This window comes from Asterias amurensis, chromosome 16 (genome assembly GCF_032118995.1).
Source record: "Asterias amurensis chromosome 16, ASM3211899v1".
NCBI classification, from domain to species: Eukaryota; Metazoa; Echinodermata; class Asteroidea; order Forcipulatida; family Asteriidae; genus Asterias; species Asterias amurensis.
In genome coordinates, this window is record NC_092663.1 from 6,010,485 (window position 1) to 6,031,401 (window position 20,917).

General features: G+C 38.4%; 1 protein-coding gene and 1 long non-coding RNA gene across 3 annotated transcripts in view; both read left to right on the top strand.

Annotated features, from left to right (window-relative positions):
* The first annotated feature begins 1,118 nt into the window (after nucleotides 1–1,118).
* On the top strand, nucleotides 1,119–3,889 carry LOC139949268 (uncharacterized). Of its 2 annotated transcripts, none has more exons than XR_011787538.1 (3): nucleotides 1,119–1,494; nucleotides 2,663–2,789; nucleotides 3,409–3,889. It is a non-coding gene; the product is annotated as an uncharacterized lncRNA (long non-coding RNA). The 2 variants fall into 2 exon arrangements; XR_011787537.1 differs by having other exon boundaries at nucleotides 1,122–1,494; nucleotides 3,404–3,889.
* Nucleotides 3,890–5,198: 1,309 nt separating this feature from the next.
* Nucleotides 5,199–20,917, top strand: part of LOC139948983 (plexin domain-containing protein 2-like) — a 34,712-nt gene continuing 18,993 nt past the window's right edge. Inside the window, exons 1-5 of the mRNA XM_071947368.1 lie at nucleotides 5,199–5,434; nucleotides 9,232–9,380; nucleotides 9,840–9,971; nucleotides 13,688–13,757; nucleotides 15,502–15,624. Coding sequence (XP_071803469.1) covers nucleotides 5,278–5,434; nucleotides 9,232–9,380; nucleotides 9,840–9,971; nucleotides 13,688–13,757; nucleotides 15,502–15,624 — 631 coding nt within the window. The 5' untranslated portion in view covers nucleotides 5,199–5,277. The remainder of the gene's footprint in view (nucleotides 5,435–9,231; nucleotides 9,381–9,839; nucleotides 9,972–13,687; nucleotides 13,758–15,501; nucleotides 15,625–20,917) is intronic.

Here is a 20,917-nt window from a genome sequence, read left to right on the forward strand (position 1 = left end):
CAATTTATGTTATTGTCGAGAGCTCTAAAGAAAACACTATACGCTGGTTGAAAACAAAGAAGCATTTGAACACATTGTTTTTCAGTTGCATAATTTATTGCCCAACACAGATGGTAATTTTCAAAAGTGAAACACAAACATAATTTTTTATGTTGAATATAAAAACCAATGGGACGCTATTGAAGGCATCTAATATACCTCGACGATCGGTGCACACCACTTATATAGCTCTATGGTGCACACTCATCTCGTTTCGTGACCAATTAGTTGTTTTTTTGTTTCCCATTTCCATTTCAAAGAAAAACATACCAATTACTGCCCATCGATGCAACCATGCTTCCCATCGATCAACCTTACAGACCGAGTTGACTTGGGACCGAGTCATAGAGCTATATATGAAAGATGTCACTTTTAGATAGCTTTATGGACCGAGTTGACTTGGGACCGAGTTGACTTGGGACCAAGTTGACCCGTCCATCCAATACGTCGTATGTTCTGTTGCGCCCTCTGCCAGGTTTTATAATACACACACAGCGCCAACCTCATACATGACGACGACGACAGAATCAGGAGACTACGTGAGGCTCTCGGTAGTCTTGAAGTCAAGACGGTAATTGTTAAGCGCGGTGTTCGCTCGGCCCCAGCGGCCAGTTATGGGTGGATTTCACAAAAGTAGTCCTAACTTAGGACTAGTCCTAAGCAATGCTAAGAGATAGGACTGGTCCTAAGTTAGGACCAGTAACTCATCCTAACTTAGGACTGGTCCTATCTCTTAGCATTGCCTAGGACTAGTCCTAAGTTAGGACTACCTTTGTGAAATCCACCAGAGGACCGCTGGGATGGGCTAATCGCTATGGTCAGTCTCAATCTCGCGCTACCTACGACTGTTTTGCATGTGTAACATCGCACTGTGACTGTTGCATGAAAGGCAGACAAATGGGCAGCGTCTAACGACTTGTCATCAAGTCTAGGCTCTCGGCCGCCGACATCGACGACGTCTTTTTCAAGAGTAACCAAACACAGACTAGTCTTGGCCCAAGACGATGGTGCTTGATTCTGGATAGTGTACAGGCCGGTTTATAGTCGGTCGCGCGACGGTCGCGCGATGGAAATCTTGACGCGCGATCCTAAAAAACACAGTTTATAGTCATCGTCGAGACCTCAGCGATGCTCAGCGATGCGTCGCTGAAAGGCGCTGGCGACGTCGCTACAGAGTTCAACTAATTGAACTTTGACACGATCGCTGACCTCACTTTTCATCCGTGAACCAATAGAATCGTTGGATTACCGAGAAACGATGAATATGCAAATTTATCAAGAGGCCGCTTACAAATAAAACAAAATGGACGACCGTAACTTTGTTCGCTGAGCGGTGTCCTAAAAAGTTAGTTTTTTCTTGTTTACGTTCGATTTTTGGAGCTGGTAAAAGTTACGAACATGTCGACAGGAAGGAAACTGCATGGGCAATCATTACAGTAACATTGCAGTCAATGTGTGAGTATTTTAAACAGTAAAATTAACGAAAAAACGTCTACCGAGTGGGGCAGTTTTTTTGTGTATGCGTAGCCGTATGCACAAAGAATACAGATCACACTAAAAACAAAATACCTTGAATCCTTGATACAAACACACACGTACCCCCACTACTACTATTAAAATGTATTGTAATACATTGTTTTTCATCGAACAAAACTGGGTGTTACTGCATGTCATACGACAGCTGCATGCTGCATGTTCTTGCTTTACCCTTCTTAGCTTAATTAAACTTTCTTGGGTCGAGTTGATTTGACTGATCTCACGACTCATCACTTGACATTACTTTAACTTAGCAACAGCAGTACAACTTAGTTTTTTGATAATAAACACGAGTACTAGCTTGTTTTTTAACATAGGAGAAACAGTCATGTAATCCAAATTTACAATTGAACACACAGACGGTCGGACGGTATTTTGAAACATTTATATATATATATGTGACCCTCTCAAATACTATGAGTCGTAAAGGATAGAGAGGCTAACGGCAAGTTGTTATCTTTACAATCGGTGCACCATTTTATTTCCTGTTGTAAGCAGACGAAGACAAATACATATGCTGCAAAATGTTATGTTACATAAAAAAAATTGTTCCGTTCCAACCCAAGTCAAAACAACTCTTGGTACTTTACTGCTTAGTAGTAGTAGTATTTTGGTAAACAGGTAAATGTTTATTTAAAATGCTACATACATTTGATATACTGATTTTTCGGTCCATTGGTCTACTTAGGGTAGTACCCAGTTTGATTGTATGAAGTAATTTTACTAATTTAATTCCTGACCGCAACTCCCCCGAATAACTTTCGTCTGACTCTTGAACTGTTTTCTTCTTGTTGCCCATACCAAGACTAGAACCCTTTTTGGAGTGAAATTGCACATTATTATTATTATTTTTTTCTCAGTTTAGTGAGGAACAACTAGTGTTTTTAAAAAGTTAAAAGGTCCCCAACAGTGGAACAAAAAACAGTGGGCTGTTTTTATAAATTTTATACTGAATATGACTTGGATCTCATGTTTACCGATTCTAGTTCGTTTGCAGATTGTTAGGTATTATGGATACTTGTATTTTTCAAATTAATATAAAGCTAAATTTTACATGTTCAATTGTTAACTTTTGCATTTTAAACAGCATAAAGTGGCAAATGCTATGGGAGATTGATGTACACATCCCTTTGTGAAAAGGAGCAGGCCATCAGAGGTTCAGGGAAAACCAACAAGTATTGAGTTGCCAACTGATCAGCATCATATAGAAACAGGTATGATGGTTACATCCAGGGACAATGGCATTGCTTAATGTATTCTTGACACACAGTTAGTAGAATATGCACAAAACAATTCCAAGTCATACAATGATTGATTGTGTCGGTTTTCAGGGCTCGAAATCAACACTGGACCACAGGCCAAGTCCAGTGGTTATAGCGTTGGGCCAGTAAACTTACGACCGTACAAGTCCAGTGGTATTGTGTTTTTTAATTTAAATAGTAACACCTCATTGCATTTTAGTCTATTGAATGCCAATATATCTTCTTTTAGTGCTTGTTCCAACAGCAGTTTCAATGTAGTGTGTAGAAAGTGTTCTCCTCATATCGATCCCAGTCTTGTCAGATTCTCTGGTCCAGTAAAAGTCTTGTGATTTTTTTCCCCCAAATCGAGCCCTGGTTGTATTAACCATGTAAACAAACTGTTGGAAAACTCTTCATGAAGATAGGGCTATGTAACACAATGAATTTGTTTTTTTTGCAAGTTTGCAGGTGAAGTTTGTATTTTGTTAAAGTCCCAATCTTAGGTCAAATTGAAAAAGAGTATTATGTTAACAATTGAAGGATTTTGTTACAATGTTTTGGTTTGTTTTTTTGTCTCCCTGTATTAGAACAGTGGGCATACTTTCTACACAAAACAAAACCTCCAGTTTGTCAGCCACACTTGCAGCATCTGTGATAAAAACAAATGGACACAAGAAGGACATCCTTTGACACAGACATCTGATACATCAATGATAATAATGTTGAAGAAAAGCTGCGATGAAATCCTTAACTTTAAAACTTTACTTTAACAATGATAGCCCATCAATTTAAATTTCCTTTGCATTGTATTTACTACAAACATTCTACAGCTACTCAAGTCATTCCTGATGATTTGTGCACTTGCTTTTCTAAAAAAAAACATTATTTAAAATATAATCGGTAAAAATTTATAAATTTGCCGCTGCATTAATTATGCAAAATTATAGCTTAATGTTCGTTGTCCTCTTCTGTACATACTGATCACTCTCTTGCTCGCTATGTTTAATAAGTAAATCGTACCTTTAATTTCATTATAAGTTGATTTGAAATAAATAAATGAACAAGTCAAAAAACAGTAGTCTGTTTCTTTTCTCCTGTTGAGTTCACAAAGTTCAATAGTTAAATTCTGGACACTTTATTAAATTGTGTGGCTTGTATCTTTTTCATACCAATATTGACACAAAGTGATTCGGAAGCAGTGGTATGGCTATGACTTTTCATGGGGAGGGCTAGGGGTTAGTAGTTTTAACATGTGGGCAGGGGTTGCTTTGTTAGTCGGGAAGGAGTATGCTGTGCGGAGGGGGGTGCTTATGGCATTTTGTGGCTGCGTGTCCATTTTCCCTTTTTTTCAGAGGAGGGGGGTATTTTATTTGTTTGGGGTAGCCACTCCCCCCCTCCCTGCTGACTGCACCGCTGATTCGAAGTGTGGGAATTGTATTTGTAAAACCGAACGATTTAATGCCTGTCATATGTTTGGTACACTTCAGAACAGCAATGGTTGAGAAAAACTAACGGAATTGTTGCTTTACAATATATAACGCTTCCCATCGATGTTCCCTTTCAGAAAAAAAGAAACCCAAACATGTTTTTCAAATAATACTATGCTGTTTCCAGAATATTAAGTAAACACTTAATTTCAAAATTCATTGATACAACTTCGAAAACAACTCTTTGTATGCTCGCAGACTTAATAATTTGATATCTGATCTGGTTAAGTGACATTATTGAGATTTTTTTCACAAACTCAACTTAACGAGTTTTTTAAAGGACGTGGCTGCAACGGGTTTTTTATTTTTTTTTTTAATTTTATTAAATTGGTTGAATGTAAAAACATGGAAAACAAAGTGAAAATGATGTGTTTTTGTTTATCCCCGAGTGAGTCCAGTCTAAAGGAAAATTCATATCAAATAAACTAAAATTCTTCGTTTTTGGTTGTTCATAACGCTGATAACAATTTGAGAAAGATGGTTTTCTTTTTAACATAATTAATTGGGTATGTGTATACTGTACAAACTGCATCCCATCGCGCGACGACTATAAACTGTGCAAAAAATGCCAGCGTCCAGCGATCCTCAGCGTCCGACGATTTCCATCGCGCGACCGTCGCGCGACCGACTATAAACCGGCCTTACTACGCGCGGTTGAATCGCCAAAGCGCGCCCGCCACGGTATGATTTAGTTACGTGGACGGCTCGAAATCTAGACTACACTCTGCAAGCTACCTTGCAGAGTGTAGTCTAGATTTCGAGCCGTCCACGTAACTAAATCATACCGTGGCGGGCGCGCTTTGGCGATTCAACCGCGCGTAGTACACTATCCAGAATCAAGCACCATCGTCTTGGGCCAAGACTAAACACAGACGGGCTGCTGCAGCATTTTTAATACCTGCATTTCCATTAATTTCATTTGTGGATTTTGGGGGGTTTGGATCCACGAAAACCGAACGAACGGACATCTCAAAATGGCAGTCAGAACTTCGTTGTGCATGTTTCCAAAACTATTTAAATTGAATGTGCTACGTCGTGGTCGTACCCACCATCATCAGATTTATTTGATTACCTACATGTTGTGTTTGGTGTCATTATTGCAATGCTTTTGCTTTGCAAGCTCAAGGAGCGGTAAGTCAAGTCACTCTTTCATTTCATGTCATGTTTGTTTACGCCTATAGTTACGGCGCTATACGATCTTTGCTTTTCAAACTATTCTATTTATTAAATTTTAAATACTATTTATTAATTTAGTAAGAAAGTATTATATGAAAATGGTACTGTACGTGTACACCTGTACACTGTTCATCATGACATGCTCATCATCTCAGATTTTGATAAATAAAATACCTGGGACAGTTTCTCCATTTTGAACGGTTGGTTGAAAGGACATCACGTGGGGGTGTTTAAACAGATGATATAACCACAGCCAGAAGTCTTTAAACATGGGCGTGACACGTGAGCTTGCACCTGTGCTTATTAATACATATATCCTCCTCTTACCAGTTTTCACGGTATTATGCCTTTTTCTTTGAATTGGGAAAAAAATAATGATGCCATATAGATATCAACCGATGCCCTAATTATCTTTATTATATGAAGTATGCAAACATTAAAACTTGATGGACATTGAATTGTTCACACTACACACCGATCTTCGATGACTTCAACTGGCCCCATTTGTTTTGATTTTTCGATTTTTCCTGTTTTCACGGCAAACAAGAAAGTATGGTTTCCCGGTGCAGCCATACATGGAAGAAACATCTGCAGTGACTACAAAAAACAAGTGTTCTTTCTTGCTGTTCAGCAGTTGTCTTCGTTTTATTCAAAATATTTTTTAATGAAATTTAAAAAACTACCATGGTAATTTGCAAAAAATAAAAAAAATTAAAAAAATAATAAAAAGTGTGAATAATTATTGGCTTTCAAATCTGATTAATATTTAGTTTTTTTCCCGTTTTTTTCTCTTAAAATTTATAATAAAGCGTATAAATAAACAGTGATAATTGAATCAATAAGCTGATGATTACATTTTAATATTAATAATAATATTGATATGAGGGTTAAAAAATAAAAATCTCCAAAATTATTAGAAAATTATATAAGGCACATGGCTTCTTTAAGCCTCTGTATTTTTTTTCCAGAATGCTCAGCAAAATATTCAGTCACATGATTTGATCAATAATGAATTGTGAATTGAAATAGTGTTTGATGAAACTTTTTGGGTGGGCAAATATTTTTTATTATATGGCATCAACATTATGACATATTTTTGTACCTTGTAGAAATGCCTAAAATACCAAACTTTTTGCATTACAAATGCAAATAACCAGTGGAGCCTTACGTGTTTCTAAGTTTGGGTCAACGGAGAGGAGACTCTTTGCTTGGCAAACAAAACCACAAAATTGTTATCTAGGGACTGTTTACATCGCCCACAGAGAGGTAAACGATTAATCAGGGCTATATGCTTCGTTTTTGAAAGGGCAAGGGCACCAAGGCATTTTCTCTTTGGCAAAGGGCACCCTATGAGGAAGTTGTAAAGTTCTACTTGAGCATTTCAAGGGCACCAAGGCAATGACAAGGGGCAACAGAGGCAATCGCCTTCGTTGCCTCCGTGAAGTATCAGGCCTGCGATTTGCCACGATTTTAGGGACACCTTGAAAACAGGACCTCCTACGATAATATAAGACAGTTTTTTCATTTCTATTGGTCAAGAGCAATGGCTGGAATGGAAACCAGTCAACTCGCCCCCCAGCAAAGTCGCCCACTACTAAATCGCCCCCCAGCAAAGCTGCCCACTAAAAAGTCGCCCCTTCACTTACAAAGTCGCCCCCTGTCAAGGTCGCCCCTCACAAAGTCGCCCCCTGACGGAGTCGCCTCCCAACAAAGTCACCCCCCGACATAGTCGCCCCCTATCAAAGTCGCCCAGTGTCTAGTTGAGCGATGTTAAGCCATAGGGGGCTTATGCCTTTGATAATTTTGAAGCAATTTTTTAGGTTTGCCCTGGATAGGTTGGTTATGAAACGTTCACTTTCTTCTGCCATTTGTTTAGTTAAGAATATGATTCTGTTGAACCGTTTACATTTGGAGCATGTGTGTGAAAAGTTGGCTGTTCTTTGAGAGCTGTGTGTTCATTCATCAAACTTTCGTTTAGTCATACTTATGAAAGAAGAGTTATACCTTTATTTGATTCAATTGTAGGCTAATACTTAGATTTGCCGTATTAGGGCCTATACTATTGTTTAATTATTCATTTAACAAAAAACAAATAACACTATCTCTCTTTGGAAGATGGGGAAAGTGGAAAATCGCAGGAGTTGCGGCTGGTGGAAAAAATATAAATATTCCAGGCCCATAAAGGTGCTTTTATTGAATAGATTGATTTGGGTTTTAGTGGTGATGAATAGGCTAGTCCACTAATTAAACATAGCTTGTGACATCAGAGAAAGCTTCAAAAGTCACCTGGACATATAGTTTTTTCTTCTTCAAACATTAGATAATTAATAATTAGAGTATGTTTATGCACAATAAAAAAAAATTGAGTAATTGTTTGTAACGATTTATATGTTTACAAAATAGATAAAGTTGTTTGGGGGTGACCCCGCCTACCCCTTTTGTGACGTCAATCGAGGCAGACTTTGCCTCGATCGAACATCGAACACACGTACGTGCAAGTACATTCAAGTCCTAGTGGTAACATGAAAGTTTGTACGTTTCGCAAAAAAGTTGTTTTTTTTCTTGCATTTTTCCGGCAATGTCAACCGGGTGTATTGCTGCTGGATGCAGCAAAACAACTTAAGATGGGGTCAGTTTTTGCAAAGTGGTCCGGTGGGTCCGACATATTTCCCAGCGCTGTGCAGCAACACTTCGAGCCGTCGTGCTTTGAGAATCCGGAAACGATCTTTTCTAAAACATGACGCCATCCCAAAATTTTTTCCAGCTAGTGGGAAGTCGAAGAAGGTACCTGAAAGACGTTCCGAACCTAAAGGAGCATTTGCCTAACGTGGAAAAAAATGAGTATTGTTTCAACTTTGAGGTCATGTTTGTAGCTTGCGCCAAGCGTCACTATCTTGTGTTGGCACTGCATGCGATTTACCGTGCTGGGTAATCCGAGTGGACCTTCCACACAGCAGCCATACAGTGCATTCAGTCTGCTCCGTGACCGTAGTTCTGTACGTAGGCATCATACCATTCAGGTACCAACACGTAGTGTACGGCTGGTGTACGGGGCCAGGTAACTCATTTTCTCTTCAAATACCGCGCCTCGGTTGATGTCACGAACAGCACCCTATCAGGTCGGGCCTACTTTTAAGCTTGTAAATAAATGGAAGCTAATTTTTAAGAATCTTAGTTAACTGTTTATTCATATTCCACTCATCAAAACACATTTTTAGTGACAAAAGCTTTATTTTGACAAAATACCACTTCCAGGTGACTTTAAATACGTGTACTTTGATGATCTTTTAACAATGTGTTCCAAATCGCCTCTGCCCCCACTCCGAGAATCATCCCAGAGCATCATCGCAACATCTATCAAAGCCTATGGCTGGTCACCCCGTCCCAGGGTCCCGGTGATCCCTTGACGCTAGCTCGCTCTGTGGGTGCCTCGCCTTTGTTAACTAGCAACCCAAAGATAATCGAGATAATGTATCAGTTGGTATACAACAGTACTATTAGTTAAAAAAAAAAATTGAGGGACCAGTCAAAAACCTGGTGGACCAGTGAACAATCAAGCCAACTGGTCCTGCTGGCCAGGTGACCCTTGAAAAGTTGTGGGGACATCTCCCCCATTTCCTCAACCCCCCCCCCCCTCCTCCGCCCTGATTGACGCCAATGTTTGTCACTGGAGTCCAGAGCACTTTGAAACACTTTGATACTTTGAAACATTACCTTTAAATCATTCTTGATTCATTTCTCCCTTTTTTTAGTGCCGGGATACACAGTGATTGATGAAGCTATGCACACTAACATACATGTACATTCTATCAGAGAGGACCAGTTGGAACCCAATATTCTTTCATCTAGACAAAAACGACAGGGAGTAACAACAACCCCTCAATCAATGATTATAGATGAGGTGAGTTTGAGGGAAGATTTCAATTAAGATAAACAGATTTCTGTTGGAAAGGCACTGACAGCACTTTTTGTTGATAGTATTGTGGAAGTGTCAATGTGCTTTTGAGCCTTGTACATTCTAGTCAAGACAGGGATGATATTGTTCAGACTTTTGGCTGAATTCAGACTTTTTATGTAGGCCTGGTGAAGAAAATCAGACAATATTTTTTTCCACAACTAATGAAATCCTGCTCATTGGTCTACTTCTCTATGGCTTTGGATACTGTTTCCAAAAGCTCCTTGGAATCTATAACCCCAGGGGCTACCAAACAGTAGAAATGGCATCATTTCAACATACCTTTTATTTGTATCCAAGTTTCAGACTTTTTCGTTAGTAATGACTCTCACCCCTGTAAAGATGAACATTTGATTGGTATCATTGTTTCTATTCTGATTACTGTCATATTTTTTTGTTTTACAGGATCAGGGTCATTTATACTATAATTCATCGTATTATCAAGGGCAAAGCACGCATTATATTGACTTGGAAAGAGAACCTTCTTTTACTGTGATTCCACACAAAGCATTATCCGAAAGTCATCTCACCGCAGCAGTAAGTTTCTGTTATTCTTTTGTGTCACTGATTTACATTTATGTACCTGTACTTAATTATTAGCTGTTTCGTAGCGCAGCGCAGCGCAGCGAAACAGCTCTTGTTTTTGTTAAAGTTTTTTTTATTATTATTATTTTTTTTATTTGTCATCTTCAGAAAAATGTCATATAAGTGCTGATTTGCAAGGTTCCCAAAGAGCAATTGCAATGAAACTTTCAGGGATGAAAGGTATTGGGGCAATGATCATTGCAAAACAAGGATGTCATTATGACATCATCACAAGTCACGTGACGACATCTTAAAGGTGTTGTGTTTTAAATGTTTGAAAATTTATAACAAATCAGCCACAAGAGACCGTAGGTTTCTGTTTGCGGGATTGGGTAGGGATAAATTAGGTCTTCATTTTGTTTCGTGTGCGTGACCTCACATGACCTCTACTTCCGGTCGAAACCGGAACTGGCCCTCTAATTCAAAATTGGCAAAAGATATGAAGTTGCTTTTAACGATGTTAGTGCCTGGCAAGGGTGGGCAGTTAAAAAAAAATACCAATGACGTCACAAAATGCAACAGTGCCCTCTAGCGGCAGGTTGAAAATTCGTCAAAATGAACTTTTTGAAGATGTGTGTGGTGAAGTTTTTTGTAATCACTTCAAATTTTACACACACGTTAACTGTCAGGCAGCCATCATATGTGTGAAGTTTCAGATCAATGACGTCATTGGGGGTCACGTGACGCGGCCTTAAAGGTGCACTTTTTGAACTAATATAACTCCCGAAGTAATTATGCGATTATGTTGAAACTTGGTAGGTTGTTGGATATTGACAAGTTCTTGTGAATTGTAACACGACGTCATGATGACGTCATCACTTAATTTTTTATGATTTTTTAAATTTTTGCACCTTTAAGTCATAAATTGCTATCTGAACTTGGTATAATCCAAATTATTTTTTTAAATAGGCTGGACTGTCGCAACTGCTTTGATGCAAAGAGAATTTCAAATTGAGAGGGACAATTTGAAAATTTTATTAACGAAACAGCTCTGCATTTGTGCACAAATGCAATCATGTCTAGTTTTAATTTTTTTTAGAAATGAATGTTAAGAAAACAAAAGAGATGACGTTTGATTAAAAATTAACAAGACTGTGGATCATCCCGTAAGTAATAAGGGCAAAGTTGTTGAAAAGGTCCAAGTTGAAATCGACAATCAACTAAATTTGACTCTTGTGCTGAATCCAAGTTTAACAAGCTCCAACAAATCTTGTTTTTTCCTACAAAAGCTTTACTCTTGATCATGCAATTTTACAATTGTTCTACAAATCTGTCCTACAGGTTATTTTGACATTCTGTTTAATCTGTGTATGGGAACATGAGGGCTCAAGATAAGGTTGATTGGATAGAGTAGTCAAACACGCTAACACAATTATCGGTTTTCAGCAGGCTGTACCGGATGATTTGTAAATACAAATCTCTCGTTTCAAATAAAATAAATTTAATTAGTTCTGACAGCTCACACCCAAATTCAATTGAAATTCTAGAAAAGCTTAAGAAACAATCAATTGGTTCCTTCAACCCGGAAGTATGGCAGTTCATTTGTTCCATCTGCCATTAAGTAAACACAAGTATGCAATGGGCAGCTGGAACAGTGAGCTGTGGTATCATTCGGGTTTTAACTACATTGTTGTTTTTACCTTTTACTATTGTTGATGTTGTAGTGCACTTTTTTCAGTATAGATGTCCTTTTATGATCTGTCTAAGGTTCACTTTGAAACTTTCTAGACATTCTAACCTCCCTATTCCAAAATTTGGAAAGTTTCTATTGCAAAATTCACCCGACGTCATCACAATAGTCTCAGTTGTTAAATTAAGGACTTTGTTTATACTGTGTCATTAGATGATTCATTGATGCTGAAGGATTCCAGGGTCAGTGACTGCTTTCACTTTGCGCGTTTAAAACTACAATAAATAATGTGTGTTTGAAGATTTTTATATGAATTATAACAGTTTCTTTTCACTAGTCTCTCATTAATTTTTAATTTTATTTCAACATTTGTTCTTTTATTGTAAAGATTGCTCAAATTTCTAATGAACAAAGGGAATAGGTAAGATGTATCATCTATAACGTCCGTTGATATATCGAAAATACTCAAAAACTCAATATTTTTTTTACATCAAAATTGCCGATGTCTTTTCTTAAAAATCTTATCGAATTATCCAATTTTTTGATATATCGAAAATTTTCGATATTTTCTAAAATTTTTATGTCGCGTAAACCAGGCATGCAATTCTCCAGCGGAAAAAGTACGGAAAATAATGTCCCATTTATTGCATAAATTGAAGATAGCCAAGTATTTGTCCATTTTTGTCTGGTTCCGACCCCACTTGCCCTAAATACAACAAGCAATTGAAGCACAACAGAGCCAGACTGTGGGGATAATAATGTAGAAGGTACATGCAGTACAAGGAAAATTGTATCCTAGCCGCTTAATGGGACCTTTTAAGCGTCTGGTTCCCCTGCATTCCCTCATACATTGAGTTTTAAAAACACACAGAGCCAGACTGTGCAAAAAAAAGTGTAGAGCCTATTCTGTACGAGAAGAACTGTGTCCTAGCCGCATAATGGGACCTTTGTGTGTAAAAAACATGCCCCATGGAGCGGACGTTCTCTTTTCGCTTAGCAAGCAGAAGCGGCAACCCTAATCACATCTTTGCTTCATTTACACACAAAAAAGCGGAGCATGGCGGGGCAATTTGATATTGTTTAGACCATGGAGGAAGGAAGAGAAGGAGCTTGAACGAAGGGACTTCAAAAGTCAAACCCGTGGTACCGCGGTCGTTTAACGACACCTCATAATCACCCACATACCTTATACAGACAATGGGCGACCTGGCGTATGTGAGTTTGCGCGTGCGCACTTGGTTCTTTACTCAACCATGGTGTCGTATGTCGTATGGATATACGTAATACAGAAAAACAACTTTTTTGAGACCTGATAAAAATTGTGTACACTTGTGCCCACCAAATCGAAAAACACAATTGAATACCAACCACCCTCGTGTGCTAATACCCAAATTTTGAACCACCGCTAGTGACCGGAAAGTCACAAAAAATGTAAAAATATGCCATGATGTTTCAGTGAAACACCACAAACGGTAAATGTCCCCAATGATTCAACTTTACACGAAGGCAACGGTGCAGAGCGGCGGTACCGCACATTCTGTACAAAGAGATCTAATCCTGCTCGTTAATCGGCCGTCCAGCTGGAGGTCTCCTATCTTTTTCCACTGGTCAGACAGGGGCATTGTCAGGGTATATTTTTGTTACTCTGCAGTTTTGCGGGTCGTTCGATCTCCTTCTCTTCCTTCCTCCATGTTTAGACTAACAATAAGTGCGAAGGATCAAGCTGAAACAGGTAAATGTGCAACCCTATTAGACTGTCCTGTTTTCGGTTCATTAAGAACTGTTATTATAGGCTTCATCTTGCACAGGGGAAAAACTTGATATATCGAGTATACTCGATATTAAATTTTTGATATATCGGTTATTAAAAAACTGACATCGATGGACATTAATCATCTATTTGAGACTTTTGCTGTTTTTGTTGTATTTTGTTTTGCGAAGAAGTTGTCTTAAAGCCCAAGTCTGATGATGCCATCGGTACCAAACTTTAACAGAGCTTAATACAACAACATAATTTTCAATGACTGTTTTCTTCTAGGTGGTTAATCTACCATTTGTATTTCCATTCTATGGCCATAATGTTACAAAGGCATACATTGCTACTGGAGGTAGGTTCGGCATTTCATTTACTTTGTAAATAGGGAATAGGAATCGGTAGTAGCTTTAAAAAGTCAATAATTTAATTAATTATCTCAACATGCATTCAATCATTCAGGCTTTCCACCCTACATCTATCATTAAATCATTTGATCGTTCAGGCTTTCCATCCTACATCTGTCATTAAATCATTTGATCATTCTGGCTTTCCATCCTACATCTATCATTAAATCATTTGATCATTCTGGCTTTCCATCCTACATCTATCATTAAATCATTTGATTATTCAGGCTTTCCATCCTACATCTATCACTAAATCATTTGATTATTCAGGCTTTCCATCCTACATTTATCATTAAATCATTTGATCATTCAGGCTTTCCATCCTACATCTATCATTAAATCATTTGATCATTCAGGCTTTCCATCCTACATCTATCACTAAATCATTTGATCATTCTGGCTTTCCATCCTACATCTATCATTAAATCATTTGATCATTCAGGCTTTCCATCCTACATCTATCACTAAATCATTTGATCATTCAGGCTTTCCATCCTACATCTATCATTAAATCATTTGATTATTCAGGCTCTCCATCCTACATCTATCACTAAATCATTTGATTATTCAGGCTTTCCATCCTACATTTATCATTAAATCATTTGATCATTCAGGCTCTCCATCCTACATCTATCATTAAATCATTTGATTATTCAGGCTTTCCATCCTACATCTATCATTAAATCATTTGATCATTCTGGCTTTCCATCCTACATCTACCATTAAATCATTTGATCATTCTGGCTTTCCATCCTACATCTATCACTAAATCATTTGATCATTCAGGCTTTCCATCCTACATCTATCATTAAATCATTTGATCATTCTGGCTTTCCATCCTACATCTATCACTAAATCATTTGATCATTCTGGCTTTCCATCCTACATCAAACATTAAATCATTTGATCATTCAGGCTTTCCATCCTACATCTATCATTAAATCATTTGATTATTCAGGCTTTCCATCCTACATCTATCATTAAATCATTTGATCATTCTGGCTTTCCATCCTACATCTATCACTAAATCATTTGATTATTCAGGCTTTCCATCCTACATCTATCACTAAATCATTTGATCATTCAGGCTTTCCATCCTACATCTATCATTAAATCATTTGATTATTCAGGCTTTCCATCCTACATCTATCATTAAATCATTTGATCATTCTGGCTTTCCATCCTACATCTATCATTAAATCATTTGATCATTCTGGCTTTCCATCCTACATCTATCATTAAATCATTTGATCATTCAGGCTTTCCATCCTACATCAAACATTAAATCATTTGATCATTCAGGCTTTCCATCCTACATCTATCACTAAATCATTTGATCATTCAGGCTTTCCATCCTACATCTATCACTAAATCATTTGATCATTCAGGCTTTCCATCCTACATTTATCATTAAATCATTTGATTATTCAGGCTTTCCATCCTACATGTACATCTATCATTAAATCATTTGATTTGAAGTGGTTTCTGTTGTTAAACGATTGTGTATGATCTTTTGGTTCCCTTGTTATTAATGGCCTTGCAAAACTGAGGAATCTGTATCTGTACACAAACCCATAGGTTTGAGAAACCTCTGAATTGTTTTGTTCTGGTTATGCATGTTCCATCTTTTGATGGTGTACAACATCTGTTTATATTGTGACAAACTAATTGCTTGGTGTCACATTTTCACAGGTTTCATATATCTTGGTACTTTTTTTCATGAGTACATATCAGCCAACCAGTATGTTGCTCCTTTGATGGGAAACTTTGATCCTAGCATCAATGACTCAGCTATTATAAGATATGCAAATAATGGTAAGTTTACATTCATTATTATCACTAATGGGGTTTAACTGCCTGGACATGTTCCCGTAATCTTTTGTAAAATGAATAAATGAGCCATGTTCAATTGTTTTTTTGTGTGTAAGTTTGATCATGATAACTTTAGGTCGACCAAATTAACCAATTTTAAGTGTGTACATGTATCCCAATTATAATGAGCAAAACATTTGTCGTTTACCGAGCCATGGCCTGCAGACGAGTGGCAGTGGGTGACGGGGGAAATTTGTCACACTTACGGCACACTCTTACACAGTTTTTCCACTCAGTTTTGGGTTTCCCCTCTTTTCACTCAACATCCAAACACAAAATGTTCAGCTTTTAAAGGCTTTCTTTAAACATACACATTGATTGTTTACCAATAAAGGTCTTAAAAATCAACCGTAACATTTGAAATTTTGTCCCCACTAAGCGAAAAGAAAATGTCAGATGTTTTGTTTTTTCTTGAGGAGAGTACACGATCACGTGATGTGTAAATCCTACAACCGTTTCATTAACTAGGCGATACAGGCATGAAATAGCATTTTTAGCCTCATACAAGAATTTGTTTGTGGGTAAATATTACTTGGGACTCGTATTGCTTAAGACGGGTTTGTGAAATCGATCCTAGAAGGGGTTTACGTAGGATAATTAAGGGTAACAACAACAACAACAACAACAACAATAATAATAATAATAACACTTGGTTGTTTTATGGCGCCTTATCACACCCCTAAGGGCATGAAGGGGCGTATCAAAGCTCACAGTATTTTGTCCTGCAAGTATGTAGAGCAACATTTGGAAGTATGAGACCCATTCCTTTAAAGCACCATGTAATGGTTTACAAGGTGTTGTTGTGCAATATGCTGCTGATCAGACCAGGAAAACCTGGGCGAACCCCTCCACTTTCTGATAATTGTGCTGGTTTCTTTTACTTGCGATACATCACGCAGGACCAATGGCTTTACTCCTAGATCTGAATCATGTCCAGGGCCCAATTTTATAGCGCTGCTGAGCGGCTGATTTTGTGCTTACATACTGTGCATTTATTGTGCAATTTCTATTTCATATCGCTGCTAACCGTAAGCACACGAAAAGGCATGCTAACCTTCCGGTGCTTACCGCACGAAAATAAATGACGTAACAATGCAAATCCACGGTAAACACGCATTACCACCTGATAAATATACACAGACACAAGGAGTTAATTTATTCCGTACTCTGAATTCCGTGGTAAAACGCCAATTCATAATAATATAAGGGATTTCCCTTTATTTAATTCCATCCAGTGATATCCACACTCATAAAGAAGTATACCAGTTCCCATTATAATACACTTTGTGACCAATTCGCAAAGGGTCCCAATTCCTCACTTTGCGAACGGTAAATTTCCAATCCGCAAAGGTTCCCACTTCTCGGCGATTTGCCAAAGAAGGTACCAGACTAATTACAATTATTATAATTATAAATGCACTCATTGACTGGAGAAAACTCCGGGTCAATGAGGTTCCCACTTCCAGCGAGTTGCCAAGAAGGTACCAAATTAATCTACTTCTTTATATACAATCACATCATTTTATTACCACCATATTTATCCATATCAATTCACATAAATTAATTTACCACTTCCTCACAGGCTACAATGCCTATTAGCTTCTTGTTTATAGGAACAACCTAAACTTACCGCTTTAAGTGTAAGTTGTAAGATTATCAGTCAACTCAATCTGTACCACGTATTCCGTAATACCCTGACCCTTCCATTAACCCCAGGGAGGGAGGGAGGGAATTTTGCGAAACTATACAATCTATCTTAACTCCTCGGTGGCAGAATCTTCAATGACGGTTCCCAGAAAGACAAGCACCCTTTCCCCAAATGCATTGCTTTGGTTGGTTGAAAAGAACAATGGAACCACGTCTGAATGCGCCCTGACAATCCCAATCGCTTATAGCCCCGACTGTGCAACCTGACTATAATTATGCATATTTCCTGGTGTTAAATCGGTTTACTGCGTTACGCATTAAACCCTATTACCACCTGATAAATATACACAGACACAAGGATTTGTTGTTGTAGTGAACTCTGCCAAGAGTTAATTTATTCCATACTCTGAATTCCGTGGTAAAACGCCAATTCATAATAATATAAGGGATTTCCCTTTATTTAATTCCATCCAGTGATATCCACTCATAAAGAAGTATACCAGTTCCCATTATAATACACTTTGCGACCAATTCGCAAAGGGTCCCAATTCCTCACTTTGCGAACGGTAAATTTCCAATCCGCAAAGGTTCCCACTTCACGGCGATTTGCCAAAGAAGGTACCAGACTAATTACAATTATTATAACTATAAATGCACTCATTGACTGGAGAAAACTCCGGGTCAATGAGGTTCCCACTTCCAGCGAGTTGCCAAGAGTGTACCAAATTAATCTACTTCTTTATATACAATCACATCATTTTATTACCACCATATTTATCCATATCAATTCACATAAATTAATTTACCACTTCCTCACAGGCTACAATGCCTATTAGCTTCTTGTTTATAGGAACAACCTAAATTACGCCAAAGCAAATTTTGATATAAAAATTTGCCCAAACACCCCCCCCCCCTTTTTTTTTTTTTTTCTCCGAGTGTGAAGTGGAGAACCTCAACCCGTCTGATAAATTTTGATGGAACCAAATGAATCATGTCTTGCCAGTACGCACCTTCCGGGAAAGGGTTAATGAGATGGGGGTGTTTTATAACATGTGCGTTTTGCATCTCCCGAAGTATCTTCTTTGCATACATATCTAAATCCCAAGTGCAGCATTTGTCTGCCCTCCTTTAACTTTACCTTGATACTTCGCCCTTAACAAAATGTCTGACCAAATTAACCGTGTGTTGGGTAGGATGTTCCTAATTACCTTTAGGCTCTCTTAACCCTATGTCTACTCTGTCCCGAATTTACCTTCAAGATATCTTTGGTCCCTAGATATAACACTATTGTCGTCGGGACCTCGCCTTTTGCCAGGTATCTCCTGAGCCTAGTACCAGCCGTCCAGGCGTGCCCCAGACACGCCTTTCCATGTCACTGTACCACCACTGTGCCGCTGCTGTGGCGAATGATACTGTCCTGGTACCCACATTCTTGCTTCGGATTGATGAACATCTTTAGGCTCCCTGTTACCCTATGTCTTATCTGTCCCGAATTTTTCCTTCACGATATCTTTGGTCCTTATATGTAACACTGTTGTCGTCAAGACCTCGCCTTTTGCCAGGAATCTCCTGAGCCTAGTCCCAGCCGTCCAGGCGTGCCCCAGACACGCCTTTCCATGTCACTGTACCTCCACCGTGCCGCTGCTGTGGCGAATGATACTGTCCCGGTACCCACGTTCTTGCATCGGATTGATGAACATCTTTAGGCTCCCTTTTACCCTATGTCTTATCTGTCCCGAATTTTCTTTCAAGATATCTTTTGTCCTTAGATGTAACACTATTGTCGTCGGGACCTCGCCTTTTGCCTTATCTCCTGAGCCTGTCCCAGCCGTCCAGGCGTGCCCCAGACACGCCTTTCCATGTCACTGTACCACCACTGTGCCGCTGCTGTGGCGAATGATACTGTCCCCAATAAACATCTGTATAAAAACAAATTCAAAGAAAAACAGCCTGGGTAATCTGTTCTGACCAATATTTTATCTTGTCAAAGTCTTGTATGTAGTTGAAAATGTTGTACACACTTTGTTAACAACCAACTCAACATTCACCAATCTTGTAAATGATTATTTATCTTAAACAGCAATATGCTAATTAAAGAAGCGGTTGTGTACACTGCTTATTTATGACCTTGCTACAAGCTACCCCCTTTTAGACAATTGAAAACATTAAGTCTGGCCTAATGTAGGATTCAAGTGCTACAGACTTCCATCTCCTCGTACTTTTGATTTGTTCCTCCCGAACCCCAAACATATCCTGCAACTATTATGAACTGAAAAGGGTGTGGGGTTTACCTGATGGCCTTAATCCCTGCTTTAAGATGTGATTAACTTGTCTGGCTGACATAGGGTCCCCCCTCAATGTACAAACAGTGAAGTATTGGCATTCCTGTCAATAGAAATGCTTGAACTTTACCCACTTGATCCGTTTTTGAATATCTTAGAACTACTTGCAAATTCCCTTCCTGATTAAGGAAATATCACCAATACGCAATGCCCGGGAATTTGCCATCGTGAGTTGTAAACTCACTCACCCTCAGAATAACCGAAAAGGGCAACCAAGAATGCTGCTTTTAACAGCAGAGCTTCATATGCTGATTATACTTTAAACATTAACTATGCTACTTTAATAAAGGTCATATAAGTCAAATATGGTATGTCTGCAAGCTATGCTGCAACCGGATGAAGATGTCTGCAAGCTATGCTGCACTGGAGCAACTGATTCCTTTTTAATCATTCATCTTCTCTTTTCATCTTCACACTCTTCTACGTTTGCATCGAACATTTTTGTCTTCACTGTAAAAATTACACCCTGTAATTGAACCTATTTTTAATCATGCATCTTGTCATTTCATGTGTATGCTCTGTCACATTTTAATCCAACATTATAATGTTTGTTACTTTTTGTAACCACTTTACGAATTGTTGTCTTCACTGCCAATAATTACACCCTGTAACTTGAATAACCGGATCACTCGATCATTTTTAGTCATGCTTCTTCTCATCTCATGTACATACTCTGTACGTTTAGTCCCACATTATAATGTTTGTTACTTTTTGTAACGACCAAATTTTCGTCTTCACTGACAATAATTACACCCTGTAACTTGAATAACCGGATCAACTGATAATTTTTAATCATGCGCCTTTGTTTTTCATATACGTAAGCTTAACGGTTTAGCCCGCCTCCATTGTTCGTTACATTTTGTACCGACATTTTTACGACACAACGTGTCATTGCCATGGAACATCAGTGCTGTGTTGACCGCCAGATACGAAAAACCAACCGATATTGGAAACGTACACCTGATCTATGCAAATCAACGCTTTCAGGTTCAAGCTACTACTGACCTCCCTGCTAAGCTATGGTAGCTGCTACTATTACCGATGATACTTAAACTATATAACGACTAAAAAAAGACTAAATTAACAAAGCTTTAATGTGTATATTGATAGCATAGCCAGATAAGCCTTACCCTGGGTACCGCACCCAGTCCTATTCAATGTTCCCGCCAAACCATTGAACCGTGTAACTCTTTATACATAACAAGTATAAAGCAGATTTATTCTAATTCGCCCCAGGACCCAACCGA